The following is a 16,493-nucleotide window of genomic DNA, read 5'->3' as shown; positions in this document are numbered from 1 at the left end:
CCTACAATGTGACGTCATTTGAGGTTCGGGGGGGCGGGTACCGTCCTAAAGTCGGCTCTTCGGTGCTACTGAAAATTTCTGACGAGCCGAAATCATTTCGGCACTACAGCGCCGAAACAGCGGTGAAATAGGAGTATGAATCGACCCTTAGTCCGAAATGCGGGAGACATTCGCTGCTCCCGTGCTTGCGGTTATGGTTCGGTTAGGGTTTGAGGTAGGTTGTCATTTGTCGGACCAATGACTAGTCTGAACCAAGTATACTGCACCCTACCCTCTATTGTTAAATATCTGCATTAGGCCTACAGTACTCCTTGTACATATAAAATGCTGGGTGACATTACATGCTTGTTGTATCATGTTGTTTTTGTTGATGTAACTTTTCTGCACCTGAACTATTTATGTTCTTGTATGCAATTTCCTCTGTGTGGAACTAAATTGTTAAAATGTGATGGTAGTAGAATATACTACCTATTTTAATAGTTTACCTGATATTTCTACTTTTTTCTACTCTACTAGTTCAACACAGAACTATATAAAATATGATGTAATTGGATGATCAAACTTCCTACAGAGATTGTTTCTCCCCTAATGAGGGGGATGAATACAGTCATGTATGAGGCTTTAAAGTGAACGCGTATTAAAGTTCTCAACGGGCCCAAAAATTAAGGCCCGGCCCTAACTGGGTCGGCCTGAAGCTCGGCCCGACTCTAAAAATGATCATAATGTTAGGCCCGAAGCCCAATAAATCCAGACCAAAAAAAAAAAAAAAGAACGCCACTTTAATGCGGCACGCACCGTGGTTCAGTGTGTGTCTGTGTGAGAGTGAGAACGGAGTTCAATGGACTTATCGCTGAAATAAAGGATTTATGTAGCTCACGTTAGACTGTTAACTCTTTGAGAGTTTCAAGGATTTCTATATAGTTTTTAGACTTCTCTATGGCAGAATGGCGTTTTTGAATGATTTATTGAAAATTCTCTGCTGTGAATGTGTGACAACGAAAGACCTTCAGAGAAAGCTTGGCTTGTCTGCTTCCAGGAAAAAAATGAACTGAGTTGATAAAATGTTTAGTTGTGGTGTTGGAAGCCATTTAAAAGAGCCTGCATTTACACTGGGTAGTGTTTCTAGGACAACAAAAAAAGTTATGACCGGTTGAAGTTTTATTTTCTAAATAACTTTTTTTCTGCTGGGCGTACATAGCCATGCAATATCTCATTTTAAAGGGTGAGTTGTCTAGTTCAATTAAAATAAAATAAAAAGTTTATCACATGTACCACTGTAGATATTTTGCCATCTATAAATAGCATGGTCAGTCATGATCAATCTGACCTATCCAGCTAAAAGTCCCCCTAGCTCTGAAATGGAACATCATATAAACTCAATTCTTTTTTGGGGTAAAATTAGACATTCTAACGCACATTTTGATATATACCATGTTTACATAGTCTTACCAGTACCGTGTCTATTCATGCATGTATCTCAAAAACCTGTTGTGAAGAAACAGTTTTGATAAAAAACTCATCCAAGGACATTGTTTTGATATGACTTTGTGCCCATGATATGTATCAAAATATAGACTTGAATGTATACTGTATTATAACAAAAAAATTGGGTTCTTACCATCTACCGTTACAGAGTAAATCACAGTTGAAACTCGCTTAGTCAAACCATAAACCTCAGACTAGTGAACAAAATAGCCATGACAGGTCTAACTCATTGTAAAAGCTTGTCTTTTATTTTTTATGACTACTAACATAATACAATTATAATAAATATTACAGAAAATAAATAGGCCTACATACAAAACAGTTGTCCCCAAACTCCCCAGTGTCCCCAAACCACTGCATTCCAGTTGTTCTTGACGGTGTGTGTGTGTGTAGGCTAAATTTAAAAAAAACAACAACTGAAATGAATGAATGCATCCGGTTCAGTGTCGGAGAACTCCATCGCAGTCTTGACTCTTCGTCTTCATCATCATCATCATCATCCTCCTCCTCCGATGCCAGTTCTAAATATATAAAAATAAACATTTAGCTGTAGTCAGCCCGGCCAATAGCCAGTTGGGGGGGGGGGGGGGGACGTAAGCTATCTGACATCATCGTCATCATCATCATCACACGGAGACACACTAAACAATGTACAATCATGATTGTATACAATATACAATGAATGCAATTATCATGCAAGCTCAGACGTCAATGAAACGTCATACAGATCTTATATAATACGCTACTGTTAGCTTCACTCCCCGTCCCCCCTCCGATCCTTGTAGCAACGTCATCATAACCACGCGTTGCTTCAGTAAACGATGCATGTTTGTTCTCCGTCTTTGTAGACAGTAAATAAAAGGAGCGAACATTACTCTAAAGATCAGATCGCCTATAAGGCACGCTACAATATAAAATACTTGTACTGCCATGCGTGCATGCCTGCTACGATACATTTGTACTGCACCAACCAACCGATCGACACCAACCCCCCCCTCCAGCCCTTAGCCAGCACCAATGCACCGACCAACACCATTAGCCAGCACCTTCGGTGCTGGCTAATGGCTGGGGGCCATCGTGGTGAGTCATTCTGGCGTCATGATCTGACTAGTAGTAGTAATTATCCAAGCATCTATTTGTAGCGATCATCTTATGATTTCTGATCACTATAGAAGGGCATTTTCTACAATAAGATTACCTCAAAACATTCCGGGTTGATCGTCTTCTTCAATGGTTTCCCGGTATAGCTCATCGGACGACGATGGGGAGACAATGAAAAAAGGAGGGAGGGAGCAGCGAGTCTCGCTGTAAGCACTGGACCAGGGCTACTCCGCCTGGAGAAGGCGACTGGGACGCGTATGGATCAATACTACTACCACAAAACTCGCTCAAATAAATAGTACTGCTTTCAACTTTTTCTGCTAGAAAATCGCTCGGGCGAGACGGCAAACAGGCAAAACAATGAAAACTATGAAGACTCCCTCTGCCCCCACTGTTTACAGGGGGTGGGACCAGCTTCCAATGGCAACACGTACACGTGTGTCACGTGACACGGGTTTTCTGGGTAATGTAGTTGGAATATAAGCTCAGGAATTTAAACAGCGCTTCGGAGCATATTAATATGTTTAGATTCATCAAAAACTGTGAAGACGCCAATTGGCGTCATTGATCATTTACGGAATTCTGATGAAGACGCCAATTGGCGTCTTTCACCTTCTAAGAGTTAATGTTCCATTTCCATATCATTCTAATGGATTCCATTTCCAGTGCAAAACGTTTCAACTAACCCCTGGCATATTTCCTAACAGCTTCATCATTAAACAAATGGAGGGGATGCCACTTCCAACATCCAAACAGGCTTCGAAAAAATGGGAGAATCTAAAAACTAAATACAAGGTAAAGTTTATACATAACATTTACTTTCTATTTGACCTTTATTCAACTTGAACGCTTGAGTTAACAAATAACACAACATAAATAGAAGATGTTGCAGAGATCTCATGTCAGTGTTTGTTGTAGAACCTGAAGGCCGCCCGACCGGCTCTGGGACGGACCAGGGGGAGCAACATGGCTATTTTGGGAGGACATGCATGATGCAATAGGGTCAAAACCATCCGTGACCCCACTGGTCGTCATTGCATCATGCTGGTCCAAGTCAGCTCCCCCTGGTCCAGCAACACCTGTACCATCTGAAACACCATCCTCCGTTGACCTCTCCCCCCCGCCTGCAAAGGGAAAAAAAGTCAGTTGATGCTGTCCTGGAGGTCCTGATCCAGGAGGCAGAGAAGGAGGAGAAACGGCACGAGGAGCTGATGGGAGAGACGATTCGTCGACACTTTTGAAAAGATGGTGGATAAGATGTAGCCTTATTATAATGTTTCTTTGTTAAGTGGGACATTTGATATATATATTTTTTTAATTATTATTATTTGCCTAGAATATTGTCTATACAGACATGCTGGTGTGACATCAGTGTACCTGACTGTCTGAAACTCTTGTCACAATGTTTACATTGGTAAGGTTTTTCTCCAGTGTGGACATGTAGGTGTGTCTTCAGGTTAGCTAACGAACTGAAACTCTTGTTACAATGTTTACATTGGAATGGTTTTTCTCCAGTGTGGACATGCTGGTGTGACATCAGTGTACCTGACTGTCTGAAACTCTTGTCACAATGTTTACATTGATAAGGTTTTTCTCCAGTGTGGACACGAAGGTGTGTCTTCAGGGAACCTGACACACTGAAACTCTTGTCACAATGTTTACATTGGAAAGGTTTTTCTCCAGTGTGGATACGTAGGTGTGTCTTCAGGGTAGCTGACTGACTGAAACTCGTGTTACAATGTTTACATTGATAAGGTTTTTCTCCAGTGTGGACACGCTGGTGGTTCTCCAGGTTAGCTAACGATCTAAAACTTTTGTTACAATGTTTACATTGGAAAGGTTTTTCTCCAGTGTGGATATGTAGGTGTGTCTTCAGGGTAGCTGACTGACTGAAACTCGTGTTACAATGTTTACATTGATAAGGTTTTTCTCCAGTGTGGACACGCTGGTGGTTCTCCAGGTTAGCTAACGATCTGAAACTCTTGTCACAATGTTTACATTGGAAAGGTTTTTCTCCAGTGTGGATACGTAGGTGTGTCTTCAGGGTAGCTGACTGACTGAAACTCGTGTTACAATGTTTACATTGATAAGGTTTTTCTCCAGTGTGGACACGCTGGTGTTTCTCCAGGTTATCAGAATGACTGAAACTCTTGTCACAATGTTTACATTGGAAAGGTTTTTCTCCAGTGTGGACACGAAGGTGTGTTTTCAGGTTACCTGACAAACTGAAACTCTTGTCACAATGTTTACCTTGGAAAGGTTTTTCTCCAGTGTGGACACGAAGGTGTGTTTTCAGAGAAGATGATGAGGTACAACTCCTGTCACAATGTTTACATTGGAAAGGTTTTTCTCCCGTGTGGACACGCTGGTGCTTTTTCAGGGAACCCGAGTAACTGAAACTCTTGTTACGCCATTCGTCATCATCGTCTTCACTTGTCTCCTCCCAATCATCACTGTCTTCAGTGACTTCAGTGTCAGATTCAAGTTCAACTTCAACTTCAGAGCAGTGGGAAGATATGTCTTCTTCCTCTTCATCATTTTCATCGTCACCTTTCACTGCTAGTAATGTCAACGTTGACCCAACAGGTTCCTCTGGTCTTTGAAGTAGTTCCTCCTGTTCCTCTTTACGTTCCTCCTGTTCTTCTTTAATGTGTGGAGGCTCTGGTTCCTCCTGGAGTAGACTGGGGCTCCTCTCCTGTTTAGAAGAAACCTCCTCTTTACACACAACCATGTGCAGGATGTCTAGGAGCAGAAACATAACATGATGGTCAACACTGGATTCCTAAAATGTAAATCCATTTTTCTTCCATGTCCCATGTACAAAATGAGCTATTACCTACCAAGATAAGATTGACTAAACCGTTATTAACTACAGGTTACTACAGTTCTGAAAGTTTTAGCAAGATTTTAGCAAAATACTAGTTACTATAAGTTACGTGAAGTCATATATTTAGTTAGTCTAACACCAAAATTAATAATGATGTTACAGCAAACATTTCATTTGAATCATTCTGAAACAATTAAAAAAAATATATACTTCACACCCAAGCTCTAATTTGGAAGCAAATGCATGTTATGACGTTATGAAGCATAAGCACTTCTGACAATGAAAGCTGTCATCTGACGACGGTACCTTAACAATCTATGTAAAAGATTTCCACTGCATAGCTCTGTACGTCTGGAAATGGGTCTGTGAGTCTGTCTGCCTATGTGTCTGTAAATGGGTCTGTGAATGTCTGCCTGTGTGTCTGTGCATCTGGGTCTGTGAATCTGATTGCCTGTGTATCTGTGCATCTGTAAAGGTGTCTGTGAGTCTGTGAATATGTGTGTCTGTGCATCTGTAAATGGGTCTGTGCAGTGACGTAGAGTCTGTGGGGGTTGGGGAGCCAGGGCCCCCATGAGGAATTGGACCTGATATATTCTCCTCGGTTCGTCCCGTTTGTACCGCAACAGGGCGCGCGAGTCGCGCAATTGTCGTGCATTGACTTTGTATGTAATCGCGCCACCATCCAAGTCTGGCACCTTAACACCTATTTTTTCCTCACTGTCCGGGGTGGTGGGGGGTGGACCGCATTGCCTGTCCCTTGTACACATGCAGATCAGGCATTGAAATGCTAATCTGGGTGCTTGTTTTCACCTGCCAGGTATGGGTATGCAATATGCATGCATACAGTACTGTACTCTGCTTAGGCTACTTGTTCACAATATGAAACCACCACCAGCAATAACACCCTGGCTGGCAACAGCGATGCCAGCCTGCCGTTGAAACCTTCCGCCGTCCCAGCGACAGTTCTACAGAACCTGCTGAGGCGGACAGGACTAGCCTGCAATCATGGCATTTAAACATGCTCTTCTGTTTATAATCTAAACACTGTGACACGTTTAAAAAGTGTTACAAATAAGTGTTTAGAACCTAAACGGGCGGCCGGGCGGGCCCCCATGACGATTATAAAACCATTTCGTCTCTGGGTCTGTGAATCTGTCTGCCTGTGTGTCTGTGCATCTGTAAAGGTGTCTCTGAGTCTGCCTCTGTAGTGACCAAATCTCACAAACTACTGTAGTGACCAAATCTCACAAACTACTGTAGTGATCAAATCTCACAAACTACTGTGGTGATCAAATCTCACAAACTACTGGAGCGATCAGCGCCAAATGTCTTGTTCACGCTGCCAGTCGGCCAAGCAAGTATTTTTCCACACTGACTTACTCAGTTTTGTAAAGAGTAACGGGCCGTTCACACCTAAGACACAGCTGTCTCCTCAGTGTCTCCTGTGTGTCGCAAGCTCGCAATTCATTTTCAATGGGAGTCACATGGTTTGACGAGACAACCTTGTTGCATGGCTGTCTTCTTCCCTCTTCCCCCTCATAAATTCCACCGCAATGTTACCTGTGCAACAAGAGGGAATAACACATTGGACCAAGTCTACACTAATGTGGCTAAGGCTTATAGAGTGAAACCAGGCCCTCATCTAGGACAGTCTGACCACATCTCGCTCTTCCTTTACCCCCTGTATAGGCAGAAAATAAAATCTGTTGGACCCTCAACCAAGACTGTCAGAGTCTGGCCGGAGGGGGCTGTATCCCTAGCCTGGCTAATAAGCCAGACTAATATCACACAACACTGTCGCGGTATATTAGTCTGGGCTGGCTCCACTTGGATTTCATTTCCCGGGGGGCGGGTTCAAACATTTTCTCTTTGACGCAATTGGTCAGAGCTACTGTCAGTCAAAGGTCTCAAGCATTGAACGTCACTGTACCAAAGCCCGCCCATATTGCATACCGTGTCCCGATTGGCCCGACCTGTTCTCGGTTGTAGGAAAGAGGCGTGCTACTGAGCCTCGCCAGACCCTAATCCGCTGGCAGGCAATATTTTTTTTGCCAACGGCTGATTCGGTCTGGTTTATTAACCAGGCTACTGTATCCCAGCTCCAGGACTGCTTCGAGGTGACGGAATGGGACACCTTTAAAGACGGAGGACTGCAGGTAGATCCTAGAGCAGCATTAGATAACTACACCACTACAGTTATGCATTACATTGTTTTCTGTATGGACATGGTGACTGTCACTAAAAAGGTCCGTTCATTTCCTAACCAGAAGCCGTGGCTGACCGCGGCGGTCAGGTCACTCCTCCGGGCCAGAGATGCAGCCTATAGGTCGGGGGACGCAGCTGCCTATAGCATCGCCAGGTCAGCTCTAAGAAGAGGCATCAAAGCTGCCAAATTCAAGTACAAGCAGCGTATTGAGACCCACTTCAACAACTCCACCAACCCCCGCCAGGTGTGGGAGGGGATCAGAGCCATCACTGACTACAAGGGGCCAACATCACCCACAAACAGCTCTGCTGCTCTGACTGAGGAGCTGAATCAGTTCTATGCACGGTTCGACAGAGCAAACAGTGACCAGGTAGTGCAGCCCCTCCCCCCCAGTGGTACAGCCCCCGTCCTGAGCCACCATGAAGTCAGGTGCTGCCCCCGGAACACCAACCCACGGAAGGCAGCGGGACCTGATGGAGTGGTGGGCCGCATCATGAGAGAGTGTGCGGATCAGCTGACTGAGGTTTTCACATATATATTTAATTTCTCTCTGCAAATATCACATGTCCCAGCATGTTTTAAATCATCTACTATAATTCCAGTACCCAAGCAGTCAGCTGTCACGTGCCTGAATGATTACAGACCCGTGGCACTCACTCCTCTCCCTGCTAAGTGTTTAGAGAGACTGGTTATGAAGCACATCACATCCATCATACCAGCCTCTTTTGACCCATACCAGTTTGCCTACAAGCGGAACAGATCGACTGAGGATGCCATTGCCATTGTGCTACATACTGCCCTGAAACATCTAGAGAGGAAAAACACCTATGTAAGAATGCTCTTCATCGACTACAGTTCCGCCTTCAACACCATCTTACCTCGCCAACTCATCTGCAAACTCCGAACACTGGGTCTGTCTAACACACTGTGCAATTGGGTACTGGACTTCCTCACAAACCGCACGCAAGCCGTCAGGCTGGGCAAATTCACCTCATCCACTCTGTCCCTCAGCACTGGTGCTCCGCAGGGGTGCGTGCTCAGCCCACTATTATACACCCTGCTCACACATGACTGTTCTCCCTCCTTCTCCTCCAATCACATCATAACATTTGCAGATGATACCACAGTCGTGGGGCTCATAAGGAAAAACGATGAGTCTGCCTATCGGAGAGAGGTGGAAGGCCTGTCAGCTTGGTGTGCTAATAACAACCTACAGCTCAACATAAAGAAGACAAGGGAGATTATAGTAGACTTTAGGAAGTCAAGGCCGGACCACTCCCCTCTGCTCATTAACAACGAGGCAGTAGAGGTGGTCACAGAGTTTAAGTTCCTGGGTCTCAGTGTGAGTGAGACCCTGTCCTGGAGCACCAACATCGCTTCAGTGATCGGGAAAGCTCAGCAACGCCTATACTTCCTACGGAAGCTGAGAGAAGCTGACCTGCCAAGAAATCTACTTGTAAACTTCTACCATTGTGCTGTCGAGAGTGTACTGACTTACTGTGTGTCTGTGTGGTTCTCCAGCTGCACAAAGGCAGAGCAGGAGGCCCTACAGAGGGTGGTGAAGGCGGCAGGTAGGATCATCGGGTCCCCTCTACCATCTATCACCTCCGTCTTCACCTCCCGCTGCCTCGGCCTCTCCCACCGTATCATCAGAGACCAGTCACACCCAGCACATTATCTCTTTCACCTCCTCCCCTCAGGGAGGAGATACCAGTCCATCAGTGCTGGTAGCTCAAGACTGAAAAACAGCTTTTTCCCCTACGCAGTCAGACTGCTAAACGAACGACATGAGCATTGACTGTCCCCTCATATGCATCATGCATTCTGTCTCTAATTGGACTGTGTTAATTTATTGGTTCCCTTCTCATCCATCATGCATCATCATATCACCATGCACTTTACTTCGTGTTGTATGTTATGTGTTATGTTGTATTTATGTACTACGGTTATGTGGGAGCTCCCTTGAAATGTCGTTGTATGCTCAGTGTATGCTTTGTGTGCAATGACAAATAAAAGTCTATTCTATTTGCACTGTGATTAGTTTTTCAATCCCATAGTTGGAACGGTGGAGCGTTGCCATAGGAACCGGACCAATGTTAAAAGCTTTCTTAGGCCTCAACCATTATATAGACGGAGTATATGTTGGGGTACGTATATATACAGATCTGGGATATGACGCCACCTATAGCGTCGGGGTACGTATATATACGGACATGGGAAAGAAATAATTAAGAAAACTGTGATGGTTTAGAAGACATGTTGTAGAATCTGGTCTCAAGTCTTAATGGGTTAAAGAAACGCATGAAACTTACTGAGGTGTGGGTAGTCTTCAGCTTCCTGTTTAATAGAAACATCTTCAGCTTCATGTTTAATAGAAACATCTTCATCAACCTGTTTAATAGAAACGTATTCAGCTTCCTGTTTAATAGAAACATCTTCATCTTCCTGTTTAATAGAAACATATTCAGCTTCCTGTTTAATAGAAACATCTTCAGCTTCCTGTTTAATAGAAACATCTTCATCTTCCTGTTTAATAGAAACATCTTCAGCTTCCTGTTTAATAGAAACATCTTCAGCTTCCTGTTTAATAGAAACGTCTTCAGCTTCCTGTTTAATAGAAACATCTTCAGCTTCCTGTTTAATAGAAACATCTTCAGCTTCCTGTTTAATAGAAACATCTTCAGCTACCTGTTTAATAGAAACTTCTTCAGCTTCCTGTTTGGTTGAGTCAGGAGAGGTCATCTTCACCTGGGAGTGATGCATCATGGTTATTGCAGTTCTTATGAGTCTGGGGAGTTCATCTTCACCTGTAGTCTGGACTCCGGTCTGAAATCAAGTGAATAAGGAAGGACTTTAATAACTGGAGACCTATAGTTTTTTTGTATTGGCCTAAAATATTGCCTATATACTTAAATTAATATAATGAATCCACTTGCTGACCGGCTGTCGGAATTGAGCAACTTATTTGTGACTCTTTTTGATACAGAGACAGTCATGGTGGCAAGACTAACTGTTCAGGGGGTTGAGAAAACCTTTTATTTATGTTTTAATCCAAAATGACTCTTCACATACTAGACTCTAGTATGAAAGTAGGCCTGCTTAAAACATAACGTTGTGTAGTAACTACAACTGCAGATCATTTGCAGATGTAAATGTTTGCTTAGACAGGTAATGTATTCACTTCAAATTTAATTGTTCTACTTTCAAATGTTTTATTCTCCCTTCAAATTGAATTGTTCTACTTTCAAATGTTTTTTTTCTCTCTCTCTATATATATACTGACTGAAAAACAATGCTGTATGAGTGAATGCGTGCGAACGCGGGTCCGCAACTGGTTCTGGCCCACATCAAGTGACCTTTTTGCACCTCAAAGACCCTTAAAACAAGGCTCCAAACTTCCCAAAACAAGCTAGTCAGGCTACTTGGCCTCACTCCCAGAACCCACCTCACCCCTGCCCATTTTCATAGCCTGCCGCTGGAATGGCTTAGGTAAGTAGTATAGTTCCACACTCACTCCAGAGGGCCACTATATTTCCACGCTCACTCCAGAGGGCCACTGTGTTTCCACACTCACCCCAGAGGGCCACTATATTTCCACACTCACCCCAGAAGACCACTATATTTCCACACTCACTCCAGAGGGCCACTATATTTCCACACTCACCCCAGAGGGCCACTATATTTCCACACTCACTCCAGAGGGCCACTATATTTCCAAAATCACCCTAGAGGGCCACTGTATTTCCACACTCACCCCAGAGGGCCACTATATTTCCACACTCACTCCAGAGGGCCACTATATTTCCACACTCACCCCAGAGGGCCACTATATTTCCACACTCACCCCAGAGGGCCACTATATTTCCACACTCACCCCAGAGGGTCACTAAATTTCCACACTCACTCCAGAGGGCCAGCCATATGGCATATTACTGTTGTAGCAAAAATAGCCGATCTACAAGCTCAAAACTGAGCTTGTAGATCAGCTATTTTTGCTATTATTGGAATTGAAATCCTGAGCTATATACAGCGTTTGTCCCCACACGTCACAATATTTGCAGGGGTTAAAGCAAGAAAAAATCCCAAGACGGAAAACGATTTTCAGAACCCCCCGAATCAATACGGCGGCATGCTTTTCCAACGTCGGTTTTTCCATATTGTGGCACACGTAGCGTGCAATGTTTCGGGAGTGGTATTGGTCAAATAATGTATCCCTTAAGTTCTAACCATCTTATGATTGCAGGCTAGCAGCTGGTCCAATCGAGCGATAATCATATGGAGGCGTTGGTTGGGCGTGAAACTTAAAATAGGGTCGGACGCGACTGCATGCCTTTGACAGCACAGTCAAGAAAAGATGAGAAACACCGCCCGGAAGTCAAGTGTTTGCATTGGCATGCCTGTATGGGTAACTTTAACTCAACCAGTGCCACCTGGTGGACACCAGTTTTGTCCCTCGTTGCCACCGAAGCCCATTATAAATAAAAGAAAGAAATTTAAATTATATTGTGCATGTCATGTGCATGTCATCACCTGCACACCAGATTAGAGGCGTCCAAAGGCGTCCAATTGGCACTCTAGGCCACCAGGGGGAGGCGTCCAAAGGCGTCAGGTGGCACTGTGACAGTTGTGAGACAAATAAATCCTCTCAAATCTCTAATTGACAAACATATAGCAACTTAGCAAGTGTTCCGCTGTCTAATTTAATGCAAGAGAACCGAACGTAAGCACTTTTATTGTCAATTTACGGCTGCCTTCCCTGTCAATAAAATAATTCCATTCCATCCTAAGGCTATTCCTACCTGTTGCGTGGTGTAATCAACTTTCGATTTAGAACTCCAGTGACTTCCACTATTCCTGTAATTTCATCTTTTGGACGCTGCCATGATGGAAAAACTTCCAACTTCAGTGGTAAATTAAATCTGTGTTACTTTTAAGTCAGAATAGCAGGGGGACATCGAATCGAGCACAACAGACTTATAATTGCGTGCGGTGTTGCGTGCAGCAAATAGCAGATATACAAGCTACAGATATACAAACAGATCTGCTATTTACTGTCTGCGCAGCAGTGCGCACGAGTCACAACACCGGCACGCCAACACTTCGGTGTCGCCGTGTCGGGTTACATTCAGCAGCGCGTGGTGCAGTCTGAGCAGCTGATCGATATATTATTTGAGTGTGAATGGAAGCTTGGTAGTTTGGACTTTGGAGAGATCTCTTGACTAGTAGCAAGTATATGCTGCGTTTTGATGACTTAATGTCATTCACACCGTGGTCATGGCTTCATACACCCCCACCCCTCTTATTAAATGTTTTTGCAGATTCACACTGATCTCATAAATGGCCAATATGAAGTCCTCAAGACGGAAATCCGTCCCCAGGACGGAGAACTATAAATTAAGGGAGAAATTAGGTGAAAAAGAGACACACGGGGACTACAAATTTCACGCCCCCAAATGAGACAGCGTCCCCACTTCCGTTAGAACGGTGTACTGCAGGCCAGCCCATAGAAGTCCATTGAAATTCAACTGTAGTTAGCCTACTTTTAAAATAATGTGAAATTAACTGAAGACTATATTGATTTGAATAAAAATAGCTTTCCAAATGTATGAAGTGTCTTTGTCAACATATATTGTTGTTTTCTCAATAGAGGATGTATTTCACACTTTCCACTTGAATGAGTTACCCATAATGTTAACGCTTTTAAGGGACGTCACTGCCTTTACGAGGATACGAGCGCCGACGTTGAAGAGTGGAATACTCAATAATACATCCCGATCGACTTTGTTATTCATGTCTATATTTTTAACATTTGAATATGTTCTACCTACCGCGGAGCTCCGACGGTGTGTTTTACTGTTGTCAACTTGTTGTATAATTAACTTGGCTGAATACTTGCATGGGAAAATAACCCAGCTAAATGGAGGAGTGGCATATCCTGACATTTTCAACTACCTATAGTGAATTCTCCAGATGAGTATTAATAATTAGTCTTGCAAGATGCTGTTTAGATAATTTTCCACAAATACATAGTATATAAAACGAAACACAACAAATATATCTGGGTATTGAAAACCTCAAGGGATGCGACCGTGACGTATATACCGTGCGACACCTTTAACTTGAGATTTACAATGCTAGCACTTTTGAATCTCTGATGGAGTATATTATAGTACATTGTGGGTTGTATATTCAGATGGCAGGTAGGCTATGTGACATTGAAAAGGACAAATCAAACATATGGGAAACTTTATTAGAACACAAAAGAAATCGCTACAGCCTCAGTAATGGACCAGTGAGATTAGGGTATTTTATGATGCCTCTCATAGGGATTGCATTGACAGCTGCAGTACACCATTGAAACGGACCAGAAGTGGGGCCGCCGTCTCATTTGGGGGCGTGACATTTGTAGTCCCTGTGTGTCTCTATGTCTGCCAAATATGACGTAAATGTAACCAACCAATCACATCAATTCAGTTGTTAATGACATGATGTATGATGTATAATGATACGAGCACTTCACACGTGTGATTTTCTTTTGCTATTTTTCAACTGGAATCCTGAATAGTAACAAATAAAGTAATCAAATGCCTTTAATTATAGGTTGTATGTTAACGTTATAAACTAAATACAAATACATTGGACATAATAGTAATTAAAGCGGGTCATGTGTGCAAATCAATAATATATCAGTATTCTGACATTAACCCGAGGGCCACATGAAGTGAAGGTGGTGGCCCCTGGGCCGCCAGTTACCCATGTATGGCTCAGGATGACGACAGAGTACAGCATCTTGCAATGATCCTGGTCTACAAGATTCACTACCATGTACCTGTCTAAATAATTCCTTTAATGTACATGTAAATGAAGTCCACAATCTCAACACCAGAGGGAGTTCAACAAACCACATGCAATCCATATTCGGCTCAAACAAGCGATTAAATTAATTTAGCTCCTATGCCATTAAAATGTGGAATGCCCTACCAACAGCCATTAAGAAATGTGAATCCCTAGACTCCTTCAAAAAGCACCTACAGGTGGTTGCGATTCGAAACTGGCCTCCATAACAAAGTCAAAGTCACCCCCCTATTTTAATTCATGTTTTCCCTTTTTTACTATATTTAACTGTATGATGATTTCCTGTTTTCCCCCTTGTTCTATACGTCTTTAAATGTTCTGATGAATTGAAAATGGAGGACCCTGATGTAAATGAGTCTTAGTGCTTGTCATGGTTTCGTCCTCAAATAAGCAGTTTTTGTATTATTGACCTGTGCATTCGTTTGAAATGTACCCATTCTACATACTGTGAATCAAATAAAATGTTCAATCAATCAATCTACCCCCCCCCCCCTGTCTCTCTCTCTCTCTCTCTCTCTCTAAATATGTTCTACATTGCCAAAGCATACATACAACAAAACAAATGTCAACATTTGTCAACAAGCAATACAGTAACAAATTAAAATAAATGAACAAACAGAACAGCAACTTAAAGACCCTGTTCAGCCAGATATACCTGCTGCCAAAAATGTGCATTTGGACTGTTCTCCAGTCTCTCTCTCTCTCTCTCAAGGTCAAGGTTTCTTTATTTTGACCGCAAGGGCATACAGATACAGATACAATACAATACAATACACAATACAAGACAACAAAGGCACAGTGACCCGTAGCCTACAACATTAAAATACCACACACCACCATACCTAGTGCAAAAGAGGGGAAGAACATCACCATGGCCCTCTGCAAGGACTCTGTTAAGGAGTGTGATTGACAGAGGGACAACGGAATGCTTGTACCTATTATACTTGCACGCATGGACCTCGATCGTACCTCTTACTGTACCTGATGACATTAGCCATCAGGGTATAGTACATGGGAGGGGTCAGGGTCTACTATCCACTACAAAAGTACAACACACTGATGTAACGTTAATGTATATATTCTAATTATATCTGCTATAGCAGTGCACCCTGAGCTGGAATCGAACCCTGATCTCCAACTCAGCAGAGCAGGCAGGCAACATTGGGCCACGTAGCCAAGAGAGCTATAGCTCCCTTTGGAGGAGCGAGTTAAAATATTATTACTGCTGCTAGTATTAACTACTGCTTGTTTAGGATACACTTACAAGTTACAATATTATTACTGCTGCTAGTATTAACTACTGCTTGTTTAGGATACACTTACAAGTTACAATATTATTACTGCTGCTAGTATTAACTACTGCTTGTTTAGGATACACTTACAAGTTACAATATTATTACTGCTGCTAGTATTAACTACTGCTTGTTTAGGATACACTTACAAGTTACAATATTATTACTGCTGCTAGTATTAACTACTGCTTGTTTAGGCTAGGCCTACGTGTATTACAAACAAGCAGATATGAGAGAAATACGACTCGTGAATTTTATTGTTTCCATGTTGGAGAAAAAAAAGGAGTCAATAATAAACTATAAACGTAACGTAGTAAAAACAATTGGGTGAATCAGTTAATCTTACCTGCTGTGTTTCAGGGTTGAGCTGCTTAACGACGACGCTGTTTTCGAACGAAACCTTTTAGTTTTCTTTGTATATTAATTAAAGTGTCAACAAACACTCACACCAACGCTCATAGGGTTGTGAACATGCGCAGTCTAGCTCTGCTGCTGCTGGAAGCGTGCACGGTGCACATACCATAGACGGCCGCTAGGGAGAGCCATGGTACCGTGTAATACAGTGGAACAGCTATACTGTGATCTCATCAAAGTCTAACTTCACTAAATCATTTTAGATATAAACTTAAAATATAGAAACCATTTGATGGATCAAATCTGACAGTTCAAAATGTTTTCCACTCTTCCACTCACACACATCACACATAGGCCTACACTTGTTTTCTAC

General features: G+C 42.9%; 1 protein-coding gene across 1 annotated transcript; it reads right to left on the bottom strand.

The window, feature by feature from the left end:
• Positions 1 to 3,428: 3,428 nt before the first annotated feature.
• Positions 3,429 to 16,224, bottom strand: LOC306932478 (uncharacterized protein). Its single transcript, XM_079514307.1, has 4 exons — positions 16,113 to 16,224; positions 10,308 to 10,445; positions 9,932 to 10,010; positions 3,429 to 5,328 (listed from the first exon to the last, which is right to left on the bottom strand). The coding sequence occupies exons 2-4, from the start codon at positions 10,383 to 10,385 to the stop codon at positions 3,911 to 3,913; spliced, it is 1,575 nt and encodes a 524-aa protein (XP_079370433.1). The 5' UTR covers positions 10,386 to 10,445; positions 16,113 to 16,224; the 3' UTR covers positions 3,429 to 3,910.
• Between the last annotated feature and the right edge of the window lie 269 nt (positions 16,225 to 16,493).

The sequence above is a fragment of the Electrona antarctica genome, assembly GCF_951216825.1.
Source record: "Electrona antarctica genome assembly, chromosome: 11".
In the NCBI taxonomy this organism is placed as follows: Eukaryota; Metazoa; Chordata; class Actinopteri; order Myctophiformes; family Myctophidae; genus Electrona; species Electrona antarctica.
The sequence above is the reverse complement of the archived record's forward strand: the minus strand, read 5'-3'. Positions and strand labels throughout refer to the sequence as shown.